At 45.7% G+C, this 20,914-nt stretch overlaps 1 protein-coding gene across 1 annotated transcript in view; it reads left to right on the top strand.

Moving 5' to 3' along the window:
• The window catches only part of LOC140411206 (epoxide hydrolase 1-like), a 158,026-nt gene extending 148,212 nt beyond the window's left edge, over positions 1-9,814 (top strand). Inside the window, exons 8-9 of the mRNA XM_072500308.1 lie at positions 8,404-8,529; positions 9,323-9,814. Coding sequence (XP_072356409.1) covers positions 8,404-8,529; positions 9,323-9,527 — 331 coding nt within the window. The 3' untranslated portion in view covers positions 9,528-9,814. The remainder of the gene's footprint in view (positions 1-8,403; positions 8,530-9,322) is intronic.
• The last annotated feature ends 11,100 nt before the right edge of the window (positions 9,815-20,914 follow it).

The raw sequence follows: 20,914 nt of genomic DNA on the forward strand, positions 1-20,914 counted from the left end.
TAAGCTTTCCCATCGATATATACTGTCCTCAGTAAGCTTATCCATCGATATATACTGCCCTCAGTAAGCTTATCCATCGATATATACTGTCCTCAGTAAGCTTTCCCATCGATATATACTGTCCTCAGTAAGCTTATCCATCGATATATACTGCCCTCAGTAAGCTTATCCATCGATATATACTGCCCTCAGTAAGCTTTCCCATCGATATATACTGCCCTCAGTAAGCTTATCCATCGATATATACTGTCCTCAGTAAGCTTTCCCATCGATATATACTGCCCTCAGTAAGCTTTCCCATCGATATATACTGTCCTCAGTAAGCTTTCCCATCGATATATACTGTCCTCAGTAAGCTTATCCATCGATATATACTGCCCTCAGTAAGCTTACCCATCGATATATACTGCCCTCAGTAAGCTTTCCCATCGATATATACTGTCCTCAGTAAGCTTATCCATTGATATATACTGTCCTCAGTAAGCTTATCCATCGATATATACTGTCCTCAGTAAGCTTATCCATCGATATATACTGCCCTCAGTAAGCTTATCCATCGATATATACTGCCCTCAGTAAGCTTATCCATTGATATATACTGTCCTCAGTAAGCTTATCCATCGATATATACTGCCCTCAGTAAGCTTATCCATCGATATATACTGCCCTCAGTAAGCTTATCCATTGATATATACTGTCCTCAGTAAGCTTATCCATCGATATATACTGTCCTCAGTAAGCTTATCCATCGATATATACTGCCCTCAGTAAGCTTATCCATCGATATATACTGCCCTCAGTAAGCTTATCCATCGATATATGCTGTCCTCAGTAAGCTTTCCCATCGATATATACTGTCCTCAGTAAGCTTATCCATCGATATATACTGCCCTCAGTAAGCTTATCCATCGATATATACTGTCCTCAGTAAGCTTATCCATCGATATATACTGCCCTCAGTAAGCTTACCCATCGATATATACTGTCCTCAGTAAGCTTATCCATCGATATATACTGTCCTCAGTAAGCTTATCCATCGATATATACTGTCCTCAGTAAGCTTATCCATCGATATATACTGCCCTCAGTAAGCTTACCCATCGATATATACTGTCCTCAGTAAGCTTATCCATCGATATATACTGCCCTCAGTAAGCTTATCCATCGATATATACTGCCCTCAGTAAGCTTTCCCATCGATATATACTGCCCTCAGTAAGCTTATCCATCGATATATACTGCTCAGTAAGCTTATCCATCGATATATACTGCCCTCAGTAAGCTTATCCATCGATATATACTGTCCTCAGTAAGCTTACCCATCGATATATACTGCCCTCAGTAAGCTTACCCATCGATATATACTGTCCTCAGTAAGCTTATCCATCGATATATACTGTCCTCAGTAAGCTTATCCATCGATATATACTGTCCTCAGTAAGCTTATCCATCGATATATACTGCCCTCAGTAAGCTTACCCATCGATATATACTGTCCTCAGTAAGCTTATCCATCGATATATACTGCCCTCAGTAAGCTTATCCATCGATATATACTGCCCTCAGTAAGCTTTCCCATCGATATATACTGCCCTCAGTAAGCTTATCCATCGATACATACTGCCCTCAGTAAGCTTATCCATCGATATATACTGCCCTCAGTAAGCTTACCCATCAATATATACTGCCCTCAGTAAGCTTATCCATCGATACATACTGTCCTCAGTAAGCTTATCCATCGATATATACTGCCCTCAGTAAGCTTATCCATCGATACATACTGTCCTCAGTAAGCTTATCCATCGATATATACTGTCCTCAGTAAGCTTATCCATCGATATATGCTGTCCTCAGTAAGCTAATCCATCGATATATACTGCCCTCAGTAAGCTTATCCATTGATATATACTGCCCTCAGTAAGCTTATCCATCGATATATACTGCCCTCAGTAAGCTTATCCATCGATATATACTGCCCTCAGTAAGCTTATCCATCGATATATACTGTCCTCAGTAAGCTTTCCCATCGATATATACTGTCCTCAGTAAGCTTACCCATCGATATATACTGTCCTCAGTAAGCTTTCCCATCGATATATACTGCCCTCAGTAAGCTTATCCATCGATATATACTGCCCTCAGTAAGCTTATCCATCGATATATACTGTCCTCAGTAAGCTTATCCATCGATATATACTGCCCTCAGTAAGCTTATCCATCGATATATGCTGTCCTCAGTAAGCTTTCCCATCGATATATACTGTCCTCAGTAAGCTTATCCATCGATATATACTGCCCTCAGTAAGCTTATCCATCGATATATACTGTCCTCAGTAAGCTTATCCATCGATATATACTGCCCTCAGTAAGCTTTCCCATCGATATATACTGTCCTCAGTAAGCTTTCCCATCGATATATACTGCCCTCAGTAAGCTTATCCATCGATATATACTGTCCTCAGTAAGCTTACCCATCGATATATACTGCCCTCAGTAAGCTTATCCATTGATATATACTGCCCTCAGTAAGCTTATCCATCGATATATACTGCCCTCAGTAAGCTTATCCATTGATATATACTGCCCTCAGTAAGCTTATCCATCGATATATACTGCCCTCAGTAAGCTTATCCATCGATATATACTGCCCTCAGTAAGCTTATCCATCGATATATACTGTCCTCAGTAAGCTTATCCATCGATATATACTGTCCTCAGTAAGCTTATCCATCGATATATACTGCCCTCAGTAAGCTTATCCATCGATATATACTGTCCTCAGTAAGCTTATCCATCGATATATACTGCCCTCAGTAAGCTTTCCCATCGATATATACTGTCCTCAGTAAGCTTTCCCATCGATATATACTGTCCTCAGTAAGCTTTCCCATCGATATATACTGTCCTCAGTAAGCTTTCCCATCGATATATACTGCCCTCAGTAAGCTTTCCCATCGATATATACTGCCCTCAGTAAGCTTATCCATCGATATATACTGCCCTCAGTAAGCTTACCCATCGATATATACTGTCCTCCGTAAGCTTTCCCATCGATATATACTGCCCTCAGTAAGCTTATCCATCGATATATACTGCCCTCAGTAAGCTTATCCATCGATATATACTGCCCTCAGTAAGCTTATCCATCGATATATACTGCCCTCAGTAAGCTTATCCATCGATATATACTGCCCTCAGTAAGCTTTTCCATCGATATATACTGCCCTCAGTAAGCTTATCCATCGATATATACTGCCCTCAGTAAGCTTATCCATCGATATATACTGCCCTCAGTAAGCTTATCCATCGATATATACTGCCCTCAGTAAGCTTATCCATCGATATATACTGCCCTCAGTAAGCTTTTCCATCGATATATACTGTCCTCAGTAAGCTTATCCATCGATATATACTGTCCTCAGTAAGCTTATCCATCGATATATACTGTCCTCAGTAAGCTTATCCATCGATATATACTGCCCTCAGTAAGCTTTCCCATCGATATATACTGCCCTCAGTAAGCTTATCCATCGATATATACTGCCCTCAGTAAGCTTTCCCATCGATATATACTGCCCTCAGTAAGCTTATCCATCGATATATACTGCTCTCAGTAAGCTTATCCATCGATATATACTGTCCTCAGTAAGCTTATCCATCGATATATACTGTCCTCAGTAAGCTTTCCCATCGATATATACTGCCCTCAGTAAGCTTATCCATCGATATATACTGCCCTCAGTGAGCTTACCCATCGATATATACTGCCCTCAGTAAGCTTATCCATCGATATATACTGTCCTCAGTAAGCTAATCCATCGATATATACTGCCCTCAGTAAGCTTTCCCATCGATATATACTGCCCTCAGTAAGCTTATCCATCGATATATACTGCCCTCAGTGAGCTTACCCATCGATATATACTGCCCTCAGTAAGCTTATCCATCGATATATACTGTCCTCAGTAAGCTTATCCATCGATATATACTGTCCTCAGTAAGCTTATCCATCGATATATACTGCCCTCAGTAAGCTTATCCATCGATATATACTGCCCTCAGTAAGCTTTCCCATCGATATATACTGCCCTCAGTAAGCTTACCCATCGATATATACTGTCCTCAGTAAGCTTATCCATCGATATATACTGCCCTCAGTAAGCTTATCCATCGATATATACTGCCCTCAGTAAGCTTATCCATCGATATATACTGCCCTCAGTAAGCTTATCCATCGATATATACTGCCCTCAGTAAGCTTTCCCATCGATATATACTGCCCTCAGTAAGCTTATCCATCGATATATACTGTCCTCAGTAAGCTTATCCATCGATATATACTGTCCTCAGTAAGCTTATCCATCGATATATACTGCCCTCAGTAAGCTTATCCATCGATATATACTGTCCTCAGTAAGCTTATCCATCGATATATACTGTCCTCAGTAAGCTTATCCATCGATATATACTGTCCTCAGTAAGCTTATCCATCGATATATACTGCCCTCAGTAAGCTTATCCATCGATATATACTGCCCTCAGTAAGCTTATCCATCGATATATACTGCCCTCAGTAAGCTTTCCCATCGATATATACTGCCCTCAGTAAGCTTATCCATCGATATATACTGCCCTCAGTAAGCTTTCCCATCGATATATACTGTCCTCAGTAAGCTTTCCCATCGATATATACTGTCCTCAGTAAGCTTATCCATCGATATATACTGCCCTCAGTAAGCTTTCCCATCGATATATACTGCCCTCAGTAAGCTTTCCCATCGATACATACTGCCCTCAGTAAGCTTTCCCATCGATATATACTGCCCTCAGTAAGCTTTCCCATCGATATATACTGTCCTCAGTAAGCTTTCCCATCGATATATACTGCCCTCAGTAAGCTTATCCATCGATATATACTGCCCTCAGTAAGCTTTCCCATCGATATATACTGCCCTCAGTAAGCTTTCCCATCGATATATACTGTCCTCAGTAAGCTTATCCATCGACATATACTGCCCTCAGTAAGCTTATCCATTGATATATACTGCTCAGTAAGCTTATCCATCGATATATACTGCCCTCAGTAAGCTTTCCCATCAATACATACTGCCCTCAGTAAGCTTATCCATCGATATATACTGTCCTCAGTAAGCTTATCCATCGATATATACTGCCCTCAGTAAGCTTATCCATCGATATATACTGTCCTCAGTAAGCTTATCCATCGATATATACTGCCCTCAGTAAGCTTATCCATCGATATATACTGCCCTCAGTAAGCTTATCCATCGATATATACTGCTCAGTAAGCTTTCCCATCGATATATACTGCCCTCAGTAAGCTTTCCCATCGATATATACTGCCCTCAGTAAGCTTATCCATCGATATATACTGTCCTCAGTAAGCTTATCCATCGATATATACTGCCCTCAGTAAGCTTATCCATCGATACATACTGTCCTCAGTAAGCTTATCCATCGATACATACTGCCCTCAGTAAGCTTATCCATCGATATATACTGCCCTCAGTAAGCTTATCCATCGATATATACTGCCCTCAGTAAGCTTATCCATCGATATATACTGCCCTCAGTAAGCTTATCCATCGATATATACTGTCCTCAGTAAGCTAATCCATCGATATATACTGCCCTCAGTAAGCTTTCCCATCGATATATACTGTCCTCAGTAAGCTTATCCATCGATATATACTGCCCTCAGTAAGCTTATCCATCGATATATACTGCCCTCAGTAAGCTTATCCATCGATATATACTGTCCTCAGTAAGCTTATCCATCGATATATACTGTCCTCAGTAAGCTTATCCATCGATACATACTGCCCTCAGTAAGCTTTTCCATCGATATATACTGTCCTCAGTAAGCTTATCCATCGATACATACTGTCCTCAGTAAGCTTATCCATCGATATATACTGCCCTCAGTAAGCTTTTCCATCGATATATACTGCCCTCAGTAAGCTTTCCCATCGATATATACTGTCCTCAGTAAGCTTACCCATCGATATATACTGCCCTCAGTAAGCTTACCCATCGATATATACTGTCCTCAGTAAGCTTACCCATCGATATATACTGTCCTCAGTAAGCTTTCCCATCGATATATACTGTCCTCAGTAAGCTTTCCCATCGATATATACTGCCCTCAGTAAGCTTACCCATCGATATATACTGCTCTCAGTAAGCTTTCCCATCGATATATACTGTCCTCAGTAAGCTTATCCATCGATATATACTGTCCTCAGTAAGCTTTCCCATCGATATATACTGTCCTCAGTAAGCTTATCCATCGATATATACTGTCCTCAGTAAGCTTTCCCATCGATATATACTGCCCTCAGTAAGCTTACCCATCGATATATACTGTCCTCAGTAAGCTTATCCATCGATATATACTGTCCTCAGTAAGCTTTCCCATCGATATATACTGTCCTCAGTGAGCTTTCCCATCGATATATACTGCCCTCAGTAAGCTTACCCATCGATATATACTGCTCTCAGTAAGCTTTCCCATCGATATATACTGCCCTCAGTAAGCTTATCCATCGATATATACTGCCCTCAGTAAGCTTATCCATCGATATATACTGCCCTCAGTAAGCTTATCCATCGATATATACTGTCCTCAGTAAGCTTTCCCATCGATATATACTGCCCTCAGTAAGCTTATCCATCGATATATACTGTCCTCAGTAAGCTTATCCATCGATATATACTGTCCTCAGTAAGCTTATCCATCGATATATACTGCCCTCAGTAAGCTAATCCATCGATATATACTGTCCTCAGTAAGCTTATCCATCGATATATACTGTCCTCAGTAAGCTTATCCATCGATATATACTGTCCTCAGTAAGCTTTTCCATCGATATATACTGCCCTCAGTAAGCTTTCCCATCGATATATACTGCCCTCAGTAAGCTTATCCATCGATATATACTGTCCTCAGTAAGCTTTCCCATCGATATATACTGCCCTCAGTAAGCTTATCCATCGATATATACTGCTCAGTAAGCTTTCCCATCGATATATACTGCCCTCAGTAAGCTTATCCATCGATATATACTGTCCTCAGTAAGCTTTCCCATCGATATATACTGCCCTCAGTAAGCTTATCCATCGATATATACTGTCCTCAGTAAGCTTATCCATCGATATATACTGTCCTCAGTAAGCTTATCCATCGATATATACTGCCCTCAGTAAGCTAATCCATCGATATATACTGTCCTCAGTAAGCTTATCCATCGATATATACTGCCCTCAGTAAGCTAATCCATCGATATATACTGCCCTCAGTAAGCTTATCCATCGATATATACTGTCCTCAGTAAGCTTTCCCATCGATATATACTGCCCTCAGTAAGCTTTCCCATCGATATATACTGCCCTCAGTAAGCTTATCCATCGATATATACTGTCCTCAGTAAGCTTTCCCATCGATATATACTGCCCTCAGTAAGCTTATCCATCGATATATACTGTCCTCAGTAAGCTTATCCATCGATATATACTGCCCTCAGTAAGCTTATCCATCGATATATACTGCCCTCAGTAAGCTTATCCATCGATATATACTGCCCTCAGTAAGCTTTCCCATCGATATATACTGCCCTCAGTAAGCTTATCCATCGATATATACTGCCCTCAGTAAGCTTATCCATCGATATATACTGTCCTCAGTAAGCTTATCCATCGATATATACTGCCCTCAGTAAGCTTATCCATCGATATATACTGCCCTCAGTAAGCTTATCCATCGATATATACTGCCCTCAGTAAGCTTATCCATCGATATATACTGCCCTCAGTAAGCTTATCCATCGATATATACTGTCCTCAGTAAGCTTATCCATCGATATATACTGTCCTCAGTAAGCTTATCCATCGATATATACTGCCCTCAGTAAGCTTATCCATCGATATATACTGCCCTCAGTAAGCTTTCCCATCGATATATACTGCCCTCAGTAAGCTTATCCATCGATATATACTGTCCTCAGTAAGCTTATCCATCGATATATACTGCCCTCAGTAAGCTTATCCATTGATATATACTGCCCTCAGTAAGCTTATCCATCGATATATACTGCCCTCAGTAAGCTTATCCATCGATATATACTGCCCTCAGTAAGCTTATCCATCGATATATACTGCCCTCAGTAAGCTTTCCCATCGATATATACTGCCCTCAGTAAGCTTATCCATCGATATATACTGCCCTCAGTAAGCTTATCCATCGATATATACTGCCCTCAGTAAGCTTATCCATCGATATATACTGCCCTCAGTAAGCTTATCCATCGATATATACTGCCCTCAGTAAGCTTATCCATCGATATATACTGGTCTTATATCTTTATCGGTCTGCCCCAATCGCAGGAAATTCTCACTGGATGAGCTCTTGACCAATGTGATGATCTACTGGGTGACGGGTTCGATTACCTCCTCCATGCGCATGTATAAAGAGAACCTGCGGGTCAGTTTCTGGAACCGGATTGATGCCAAGTGAGTGATGAGTTGTGATTTCTGCAGAATGCTAACTGTGTGCCAAGGTCAATGCGCCAGCTCAAAATCAAATCAACAGGTATAGCCAATGACACTCTCCCACTCTACTCAATCCACCATTTCCTGCTGTAGGCCTGTGTTGTGGTTTATCCTTATCCCAGCTGCCTGACCGCTCTGTCCTCCCCCCGCAATCTCCAGGGCCCGTTCCTCAAATGGCATGAAGATTCTTATGTCCGACAGCCCTCCGCCAGTCTGGGCCCTCTCCCGGCGATTGTGGGACAGCTTCTCCCGCGGAGACAGAGAGGGCATTGTTAGCCGCACGTGGTGGTGGGGGGGGGGGGGGGGGGGGGGGGGGGTGGGGGGGGGGGGGGGGGTGGAGGCAGGCAAAGTTGAAGGGTGGGTTGGGGTCAACTCACCCCTTTGGCTCGGTGACTGGGCTTGGCTGTGCAAGAGCAGTTTAAATGCTGCTGGACCTTGTTAGCAGGGGGCTGGCGAGTGCGTTCCAGGTGAATCGGCTGGCGAACCTTCATTTGCGGCGTTAAGCCCGTGGGGGTCTCATTAAGTGGACCAATTAACGTTGTTTTGCGCTGTCTGCCTCGCAGCGCTGCGTGCCAGGAAGCTCACGATGCTTCCCATTCACTTCCACACTTCGAAATCTTTCCGGAGAATAGCCCGTCTCCTGGTTCTTGAGGCTATGATGAGGCCAGGATCTTGTGCTCTTCTTTTGGGAATCTTCTGATGGTTTGCACGTCTCCTTTTCCCGTTCTTCCCTCTTTACCTGTTTCCCATCCAGAGTCGGAGTCTATGTTCCTGCCGGATTGGCTGCATTTCCCAATGAGTTGATGCATGTTCCACTGGTCTGGGCCAGGATGAAGTACAAGAAGATTGTGAGCTTCTCCTACATGTCCCGTGGAGGCCACTTTGCAGCCTTTGAGGAACCTGAACTATTGGCTGAGAATCTCCAGCAGTTTGTCCAAACTGTGGAAAAGAGCAGCTGAGAATTCCAGATCACTGTTTTCGTGTGTTTAGGAATCTGGTACCTGTGCCTTGGACCTTGGAAAGTGCAGAGCTGTCCGATAATGGATGCTGGAAACTGGCTTCTCATCGTTCACAAGGTCAATAAAATCTAATCACTGAAGATTAATTAATCACTGAAGACGAGAAAATTATTTCCTTTCTACCGATTGAAGAAACTGGATTTAATTTCCATTGTTAGATCCTGTTTCTGGAATCCCGTGTATTATTTCAATTATAGATTGAAAAATAAAGATGATGTTGCTGAGAACAGCTGCCATTTTGTTTTATAGTCACTGCTCCCCCCACCACCCAGTCCCCCCGAATCTCACTGAAATACAGAATTAATCTGATCTCTTGTTCAAACCAGACAAACGTCCAATTAGAAAGAACACCTTGCATTTATATGTAGCGCCTCTCCACATCTCAGGATGTTTGGATTAGCTTAACAGCCAATGAAATGAATTCAAGCTGTAGTCACCATTGCAATTTCAGAAACTTGACCGTTAATGTGTGCATAGCAAGTTCCCACAAAATGGAGCACCCGGAGGAAACCCACACAGACACAGGGAGAACGTGCAGACTCCGCACAGACAGTGACCCAAGCTGGGAATGGAACCTGGGATCACTGTGCGACCATGCAATAAGGGACATAGCACTGGCCTCCAATGGGCAGCACTGCAGCACAGTGGTTAGCATTGTTGCTTCACAGCTCCAGGGTCCCAGGTTCGATCTCCCTCTGGCTGCGTGGGTTTCCTCCCGGTGCTCCGTTTTCCTCCCACAGGTCCCAAAAGATATGCTGTTAGGTAATTTGGACATTCGGAATTCTTCCTCTGTGACCCGAACAGGCGCCAGAGTGGGGCAACTAGGGAATTTTCACAGTAACTTCATAACTTCATTGCAATGTTAATGTAAGCCTACTTCTCACAATAAAGATTATTATTATAATCACACAAATTGTTTGAAAAAGTGTAACATGCACAAAGCAGACATCAGGGGCGAGATTCTCCGACCCCCCCCTCCGGGTCGGAGAATCGCTGGGGGCTGGCGTGAATCCCGCCCCCGCCGGTTGCCGAATTCTCCGGTACCGGAGATTCGGCAGGGGCGGGAATCGGGCCGCGCTGATTGGCGCCCCCCCCCCCCGCGTCCGGGCCGGAGTCCCGCTGCTAGAATGCCTGTCCCACCGGCATGGATTAAACCACCTCTCTTACTGGCGGCACAAGGTGGCACGGGCGGGCTCTGGGGTCCTGGGGGGGGGCACGGGGCGATCTGGCCCCGGGGGGTGCCCCCACGGTGGCCTGGCCCGCGATCGGGGCCCACCGATCCACGGGCTGGCCTGTGCTGTGGGGGCACTCTTTTCCTTCCGCCATCGCCACGGTCTCCACCATGGCGGAGGTGGAAGACACTCCCTCCACAGCGCACGCGCGGGGATGCCGTGAGCGGCCGCTAACGCTCCCGCGCATGCGCCGCCCGGCAATGTCATTTCCGCGCCAGCTGGAGGGGCGGAAATCAGTTCGGCGCGGGCCTAGCCCCTCAAGGTTAGGACTCGGCTGGTCAAGGGGCGGAGGATTCCGCGCCTTTGGAGCGGCGCGATGCCTGAATGATTTGCACCGTTTTTGTCGCCGGTCGGCGGACATCGCGCCGATACCGGAGAATTTCGCCCCAGGTCTCTTGAGACTTTGAGGTGAGTGTAACATACAAAGCCTACCTGCCATAGCTCCTGAATGCCACTCTGCTGGGAGGCTGGGCAATGCCCTCAGGCTCCATGCGGAGTTGGTCTTTATGGACAGCACTGTGCTACGGGTCTCATAGACCCTCCACTCCAATGGTCCAAAGTTTGATTGGGGGTAAATTGTGAGGTGAGGCGGGGGAGAAAAATGATGAAGAAAAATGAGGCAATCTAGGAGGGGTGAAATGGCGAGCGGACACGATGGCAGGCAGAAGTGCAAGGAGGAGGATGAGGCTGATGAGGAATGGAACATTGGAACATAGGAATTAGGAGCAGAAGTAGGCAATTCAGCCCTTCGAGCCTGCTCCACCATTCAATCAGATCGTGGCTGATCTCTTCCAGGTCTCAAAGCCACCTCCCTACTTGTTGCCCATATCCCTTTAACCTGTTTTTATTAGAAGGCAAGGGGAAGATTGAAGGACGGAAGCTGGACCCCGAAAAGACTGCATGAAATATTCACAAACAAGGGGTCAAAGAGATACCACATTGTTTACTTGAAGGGAACACAGAACGGAACAGCACATATAGAACATTACAGCGCAGTACAGGCCCTTCGGCCCTCGATGTTGCGTCGACCTGTGAAACCGCTCTAAAGCCCATCTACACTATTCCCTTATCGTCCATATGTCTACCCAATGACCATTTGAATACCCTTAGTGTTGGCGAGTCTACTACTGTTGCAGGCACTGCATTCCATACCCTTACTACACTCGGAGTAAAGAACCTACCTCTGACATCTGTCTTATATCTATCATCCCTCAATTTAAAGCTATGTCCCCCTCATGCTAGACATCACCATCCGAGGAAAAAGGCTCTCACTGTCCACCCTATCTAATCCTCTGATCATCTTGCATGCCTCAATTAAGTCACCTCTTAACCTTCTTCTCTCTAACGGAAACAGCCTCAAATCCCTCAGCCTTTCCTCATAAGATCTTCCCTCCATACCAGGCAACATTCTGGTAAATCTCCTCTGCACCCTTTCCAATGCTTCCACATCCTTCCTATAATGCGGCGACCAGAATTGCACGCAATACTCCAAATGCGGCCGCACCAGAGTTTTGTACAGCTGCAACATGACCTCATGGCTCTGAAAGTCAATCCCTCTACCAATAAAAGCTAACACACCGTACGCCTTCTTAACAACTCTCTCAACCCGAGTGGCAACTTTCAGGGATCTATGTACATGGACACTGAGATCTCTCTGCTCATCCACACTGCCAAGAATCTTACCATTAGCCCAGTACTCTGTCTTCCTGTTATTCCTTCCAAAATGAATCACCTCACACTTTTCTGCATTAAACTCCATTTGCCACCTCTCAGCCCAGCGCTGCAGCTTATCTATGTCCCTCTGTAACTTGTAACATCCTTCTGCACTGTCCACAACTCCACCGACTTTAGTGTCATCTGCAAATTTACTCACCCATCCTTCTACACCCTCGTCCAGGTCATTTATAAAATTGACAAACAGCAGTGGCCCCAAAACAGATCCTTGTGGTACACCACTAGTAACTGGATTCCAGTCTGAACACTTCCCATCAACCACCACCCTTTGTCTTCTTCCAGCTAGCCAATTTCTGATCCAAACTGCTAAATCTCCCCGAATCCCATGCCTCCGTATTTTCTGCAGTAGCCTACCGTGGGGAACCTTATCAAACGCTTTACTGAAATCCATATACACCACATCAACTGCTTTACTCTCATCCACCTGTTTGGTTACCTTCTCAAAGAACTCAATAAGGTTTCTGAGGCACGACCTACCCTTCGCGAAACCGTGTTGACAACATTTGCTATCCTCCAGTCTGCTGGCACTATTCCTGTAGACAAAGATGACTTAAAGATCAAAGCCAAAGGCTCAGCAATCTCCTCCCTAGCTTCCCAGAGAATCCTAGGATAAATCCCATCCGGACCAGGGGACTTATCTATTTTCACCCTTTCCAGAATTGTTCACACCTCCTCCTTATGAACCTCAAGCCCTTCTAGTCTAGTAGCCTGAATCTCAGTATTCTCCTGGACATGAACAGGTCCTTCGGCCCTTCAAGCCTGCGCCAATCATGATGCCTGTCTAAACTAAAACCTTCTGCACTTCTGGGGTCCCTCTGTTCCCATCCTATTCATGTATTTGTCAAGATGCCTGTTAAACGCCGCTATGGTAACTGCTTTCACCACCTCCCCCGGCAGAGCATTACAGGCACTCACCATCCTCTGTGTAAAAACCCTGCCTCGCACGTTTCTTCTGAACTTTCCCCCTCTGTCCCCTAGGTTCTTTGTTCCACCCCGAGAAAAAGCTCCTGCCAACGACTCGTCCATGCCCCTCATAATTTTGTAAACCTCAATCAGATCGCCTCTCAACGTCTGCCATTCCAGTGAGAACAAACCGAGTTTATCCAACCTCTCATACCTCACACCCTCCCAAACTCCACGAGTAAATTAGTTGCTGCTCAGACATCCGCACATACTCTGAGTTACTGTGAACCGACCTGGAAAAGTTCCAGAATCACAAACTCAGAGGATAGGAGAAGCTGTTAACTCAAGGAAGCTGTGTTGGAGCTAGCTTTGCAGGTCTACCTGCTACTCTGTTGCCATCTCTTTGACCTTTCCCCGTCTCCATTTCTATCTTCAAATTCTTATCCACCTCTCTTTGAAATGATGTTGTAATTTATACCTCAATCACTGCACCAGAAGTAGCCAGCTCACCTTTACCACGATGGTGGCAGCAGCTCACCTTTACTTGGATGGCGGTGGCAGCTCACCTTTACTCGGATGGCGGCAGTAGCTCACCTTTACCACGATGGCGATACAGCGGCAGTAGCTCACCTTTACCACGATGGCGGCACGGAGAGGACGCTCTCCAATGATGTCGGCGCCACAAATGCTAAGGCGGCTCGCCGGAAAAAACGTCAACATCGAGTGCGCAGTTTCCGGCGGTGGTTTAGTGACCAATGAAATTGTTGGACCGAGGAGAAGGCGGGCTGTCCAGGAACGTGCCTGTTAAACTGGGAAAGGTTGAACAGCTCAGCCTGAGATCGGCAGGCAGTGGGAATCAGCATTCAGTTAATTTGTTGATAATATAATCTCATCTTTCAATATTTTCAGTGACTCTGTGCCGAACCAGCGGACCCAGGAAAGGAGCAACTCCATGTGGAGACAGTGGAAGCAAAACAAGTCCCCAATCAGCAAGTTATCTGGTTTCGGAGTGAGCCATAGGGCACAGGTAATGTATATGTATAGAATATATAGGACTGGGCCATAGGGCACAGGTAATGTATATGTATAGAATATATAGGACTGGGCCATAGGGCACAGGTAATGTATATGTATAGAATATATAGGACTGGGCCATAGGGCACAGGTAATGTATATGTATAGAATATATAGGACTGGGCCATAGGGCACAGGCATTGTAGCTATAGAATATATAGGACTGGGCCATAGGGCACAGGTAATGTATATGTATAGAATATATAGGACTGGGCCATAGGGCACAGGTAATGTATATGTATAGAATATATAGGACTGGGCCATAGGGCACAGGTAATGTATATGTATAGAATATATAGGACTGGGCCATAGGGCACAGGCATTGTATCTATAGAATATATAGGACTGGGCCATAGGGCACAGGCATTGTATCTATAGAATATATAGGACTGGGCCATAGGGCACAGGCATTGTATCTATAGAATATATAGGACTGGGCCATAGGGCACAGGCATTGTATCTATAGAATATATAGGACTGGGCCATAGGGCACAGGCATTGTATCTATAGAATATATAGGACTGGGCCATAGGGCACAGGCATTGTATCTATAGAATATATAGGACTGGGCCATAGGGCACAGGCATTGTATGTGTATACGATATATAGGACTGGGCTATAGGGCACAGGTATTGTATGTGTATACGATATATAGGACTGGGCTATAGGGCACAGGTATTGTACACTGTTGCTTCACAGCACCAGGGACCCGGTTCGATTCCCGACTGGGTGACTGCGGAGTCTGCACGTTCTCCCCGTGTCTGCGTGGGTTTCCTCCGGGTGCTCCGGTTTCCTCCCACAGTCCTGAGAGACGTGCTGTTAGGTGAATTGGACATTCTGAATTCTCCCTCTGTGTGCCCGAACAGGAGCCGGAATGTGGCGACTAGGGGCTTTTCACAGTAACTTCATTGCAGTGTTAATGTAAGCCTACTTGTGACAATAATAAAGATTGTATTATTATTATAATAGAGAATATATAGAGCTGGGTCATATGGCCACAAGTATTTAGGACTGGGCGATAGGGCACAGATAGGCCCCCAAACAGGTGCCGGAATGTGGCGACTAGGGGCTTTTCACAGTAACTTCATTTGAAGCCTACTTGTGCAATAAGCGATTTTCATTTCATTTCATATTGTATCTGTATGGGATATATAGGACTGGGCTATAGGTCACAGGTATTGTATCTCTATAGAATATATAGGTCTGGGTCATAGAGCAGTTATTTTAACTGTAGGACTGGGCCATAGGGCATATCTTAATAAGAATATATGGTAAACATCTAAAAAAAAAATTTTAAAATTTTTTTTTTTTCCTTTTTCACATTTTCTCCCAAATTTACACCCAACAATAATCAGCAACAAATGTATTGTCAATCCCCATATCAATAACAACGATCCCATCCTCCCACCAAACCCCCAACCATTAGCCCGCATGTCAACATAAACAAATGACAAAGATGAATCAGGAATCACCCATAGTCACCACTAACACATGCAGTCCCCCTCCCCCAACTCTCTCAGCACCCCCACCCCCTAATGTTTGATGTGATCCAATTCTCGAAAGTGCATAATGAATAACGCCCATTGTAGCGCACAATGACTTACACAAGTCGAGAAATGATGAAGTCTATCGTGGCTTTATTAAGCAAGACTTGTTCCCCAGCAGCTAAGTTACAGAATGTGGCTGCTGGGAGAACTCGAGCTCTTATACTTCGCCTTCAGGGCGGAGCCAGAAGTCGGCAGATCCAACCAGGACCCGGGACCTGTCGGCCAATAGCCTCTCGGCTTCACAGGTACCATATTACCCCTAATACAGACAACCACACCCATGAATTGTAGAATCAATTCATCTTTCCCCTCAGTTCACATTTGACCTTTTCAAGCGTCAAGAATTCCAGCAGGTCCCCCCGCCACGCCGGGGCACAGGGCGGAGAGGTTGATCTCCACCTTTCAACCCTAACAGGATCCGCCTTTGGGCGATCAACGAGGCGAAGGCTACAACCTCTGCCTCCGTGCCCGTTTCCAGCCCTGGAAGGTTCGACAACCCGAATATGGCGTCCTGAGGGACCGGGTCCAGTTTCACGTGCACCACTTTAGAGATTACCTTAAAAACCTCCTTCCAGTAATCCAAAACATATGAATGTGGTTTGCCCCCCCCTCCACCCCCCGCATACATCTTCTACCCCCTCAAAGATAGTACTCACCCTTGTAAGGTGCGCTCTATACACCACCTTCAGCTGTATCAGCCCCAACCTCGCACACGAGTTGGAGGCGTTCACCCTCCGGAGCCCCTCGCACCAGAACCCCTCCCCCATACCCTCTCCCAGCTCTTCCTCCCACTTTGCCTTGATCTCTTCTAGCGGCGGCTTCGCCTCCTCCAAAATAGCTCCATAAACCGCCGATACTCCAGTCCCCCTGTCGTCAGCACCTCCTCCAGCAATGTGCAAGCCGGCTCTACTGGGAAACTCTGTATCTCCTTTCTGGCAAAGTCTCAAACCTGCATGTATCTAAATATTTCCCCCTGCTCCAGCTCCTGATTCGCTCACAGCTCCTTCAATCCTGCAAAACAACCCCCAAGAAAGAAATCTTTTAGTGTCCTAATTCCTTTCTCCTTCCATCTCCGAAAATTTCCATCCCACTTCTCTGACTCAAATCTATGGTTCCCCCGAATCGGCATTTCCCTTGACCCTGCCTCCAAATTCTCAGTGAAGTTATTACTACCGGACCCCCTGAGTATCTCCCCGGGGCAGTCGGGAGCGGCGCTGTCACTAGCGCCTTCAATCCCAACCCCCTACACAAACTCTCCTCCATTCTGACCCAATGGGAATCAACCCCTCTGACCCAGCTCCGTACCTTCTCCACATTCGCCGCCCAGTAATAATACATCAGGTTCGGAAGACCCAAACCCCTGCCTGCCGTCCCCTCTTTAATAGCACCTTTTTCATTCTGGCCACCTTCCCTCCCCATATGATATATAAGGTATACATATAAAATGTATAAGGTATATGTGCACAAGTCATTGACGGTGGTCGGAGAGAATGGTTAATAAAGTAATGGCATTGGGGGGGGCTGCAGTACTGTGGTGAAGTGGCTAATATTGCTGTCACACGGCACCAAAGTCCCAGGTTCAATCCCGGCTCTGGGTCACTGTCCGTGTGGAGTTTGCACATTCTCCCCGTGTTTGGTTATGTTTTGCCCCCACAACCCAAAGATGTGCAGGGTAGGTGGATTGACCATGCTAAATTGCCCCTTAATTAAAAATAAAAACTACTTACCAGTCACCAGCCAATCACTTACTTGCTGGCTGTGATGTCATGGGTCAATTTCTTCATTGCAACTGTAGTCAGGTTCCCAGTCCCTTCTAGGCGACAACAGATTTTCTAGCAGCCTCTTTCAATCTCTTCCTTTTTTTGGAGGAGGAGGGAAGGATGGAAACACTACAGTAATGTAATGTTTGGGGCTTATCGTTCCTTGAGTTCTACCACGATCTGCTGTTCAGACTGGTGACTGCGCCGACTGCTCCCACAGTGCACCTCCGTGACGTCTCTGCCGCCCTCTACTGGTTCTTCAGTACCCACAGTACAGTCGAGATCACCGAGTTGACTTCTCCCAGAATCCCCTTCTGCCGCCTCTGCTGGACACCAAGGTCTCGCTAAGCACAAAGAATACAATGAAAATCGCTTATTGTCACAAGTAGGCTTCAAATGAAGTTACTGTGAAAAGCTCCTAGTTGCCACATTCCGGCGCCTGTTCGGGGAGGCTGGGACGAGAATTGAACCGTGCTGCTGGCCTGCCTGTGTCTGCTTTAAAAGCCTGCTGTTTAGCCCAGTGTGCTAAACCAGCCCCTACAATGGACAGTACAGTACAGGAACTGGCCCTTCAGCCCTCCAAGACTGCGCGGATCATGTCTCAACTTCTCAGGGGCTAACCACCTCGGCCTCAAGAGCCGCAATCCGGTCTGCTGGTCCGTGGCAGCATTCGCGAGGTCCCTTATCGACTTCTCCTGGGCCTCTAGTCTCCGCTCCATATTGACCATCTCCTTCTCTTGGGGCCCTCGCATCTTCCACTGCCGTTTCGATAGCTGCTGGGAGGTCTCTCCTCATCTGTGTCTCCAGATCTCGGAGGTGATGAAGCCTGTCGGCGTGTCCATCAGCGTTTGGGTCTGCAATGGGAGCTCTGCGGGGTCAGCCCTTCCCGGTTTTGTGCCCCTCCCCTGGCTTTTTTGCTTGGTGGCTGACTTTTTCCCATCTTGCCTGGCAGTTCAGTCGATGGAGGGTGAGGGTGGAGGATTCTAGGTACATTTGATGCCCGTTTGCTGGGTTTAAAAGGCCGTAGTCCAAGACCTTGCATGAAAGCCACTTTCATGCAACCGCTCAGCTCATGGCCGCCACTGGAAGTCGGCTAAATCAGATCCGATCTTATTAAGATCAGCCTTCCCCCAATTTAGAGCTTTCATTACAGGCCCATCCTTGTCCTTTTCCACAACAATTTTGAATCTTACGGAGTTATGATTGCTGTCTGCAAAATGCTCCTCCACTGACACGTTGACCACTCCTCGGTTTTGTTACTAAACTAAGTCCAGGACTGCCTCCTCTCTTTTAGGACCTTCATAATGTCTCGTCTTTAAAATTTTCATCCTTGTTTTCAAATTCATCCTTTTCAATTCCATCCATGACCATTCCCCTACCTCGCTTTTTAAACTCTGCAACCTCACAATCCTCTGAGATATCTGTGCTGATGAAATCCCGCCCTCTTGAACCTCCCTATTTAAATGTTTGCACTATTGGTGGCCATGCCTCCAGTTGCCTGGACCCGAGGCTTTGTCGCTCCCTTGGAAATCTCGCCTACCCTCTCACTTCCTTTTCGACGGTCACTAGCACCTGAACGTCAATTCAGAATGGGTAACAAATGCTGGTCTTGCCAGTGACAAGCTCATCTCCTGAAACAATAGAAAGAGGACTTTGAAGCATTTGAGAAAATGCAAGGAAGAATCACCAAGATGATGCCACAACTGAATGGATACAAGGATGAGGAAAACCTGACAGGCTGGGTCTCCTCTCCACAGAAAAGGGAGGGCTGATTTGATGGGGTAGATTGGGAATTTGATTTGATTTATTATTGTCACATGTATTAGTATACAGTGAAAAGTATGGTTTCTTGCATGCTGTACAAACAATGCATACTGTACATAGGGAAGGAAGGAGAGACTACAGAATGGGCAGCACGGTAGCATTGTGGATAGCACTATGGCTTCACAGCGCCAGGGTCCCAGGTTCGATTCCCCGCTGGGTCACTGTCTGTGCGGAGTCTGCACGTTCTCCCCGTGTCTGCGTGGGTTTCCTCCAGGTGCTCCGGTTTCCTCCCACAGTCCAAAGACGTGGAGGTTAGGTGGATTGGCCATGATAAATTGCCCTTAGTGTCCAAAAAAGGTTAGGAGGGGTTATTGGGTTTGGGGATAGGGTGGAAGTGAGGGCTTAAGTGGATCGGTGCAGACTCGATGGGCCGAATGGCCTCCTTCTGCACTGTATGTTCTATGTTCTATGAATTAGAAAAAATGAATTGGGTACACAAAATTTTTTTTAAAAAAAAATAAAGTAATGGGCTTGATTTCATAGAATTTTATCATAGAATTTACAGTGCAGAAGGAGGCCATTCGGCCCATCGAGTCTGCACCAGCTCTTGGAAAGAGCACCCGACCCAAGGTCCACACCTCCACCCTATCACCTTAACCCAGTAACCCCACCCAACACTAAGGGCAATTTTGGACACCAAGGGCAATTTATCATGGCCAATCCACCTAACCTGCACATCTTTGGACTGTGGGAGGAAACCGGAGCACCCGGAGGAAACCCATGCACACACGGGGAGGATGTGCAGACTCCGCACAGACAGTGACCCAAGCCGGAATCGAACCTGGGACCCTGGAGCTGTGAAGCCAGTGCTATCCACAATGCTACCGTGCTGCCCATTCTGTAGTCTCTCCTTCCGTCCTTATGTACGGTATGCAGTTTGTACAGCATGCAAGAAACCATACTTTTCACTGTGTACCAATACATGTGACAATAAATCAAATAAATTGTAGGCCATTGAATACAAGAACAAGGGGAATTATGTTATACTGTATAAATCACAGGAATAATTATGTCCACTTTATGAAGGGTTTATCATCATAGATTATCATAGAATTTACAGTGCAGAAGGAGGCCATTCGGCCCATCAATTCTGTACCAGCCCTTGGAAAGAGCGCCTCACCCAAGCCCACACCTCCACTCTATCCACGCAACCCAACCTAACCTATTTGGCAATTTCACATGGCCAATCCACCTAACCACGTCTTTGGACTGTGGGAGGAAACCGGAGCACCCGGAGGAAACCCACACAGACA

This window comes from Scyliorhinus torazame, chromosome 4 (genome assembly GCF_047496885.1).
Source record: "Scyliorhinus torazame isolate Kashiwa2021f chromosome 4, sScyTor2.1, whole genome shotgun sequence".
Classification (NCBI taxonomy): domain Eukaryota; kingdom Metazoa; phylum Chordata; class Chondrichthyes; order Carcharhiniformes; family Scyliorhinidae; genus Scyliorhinus; species Scyliorhinus torazame.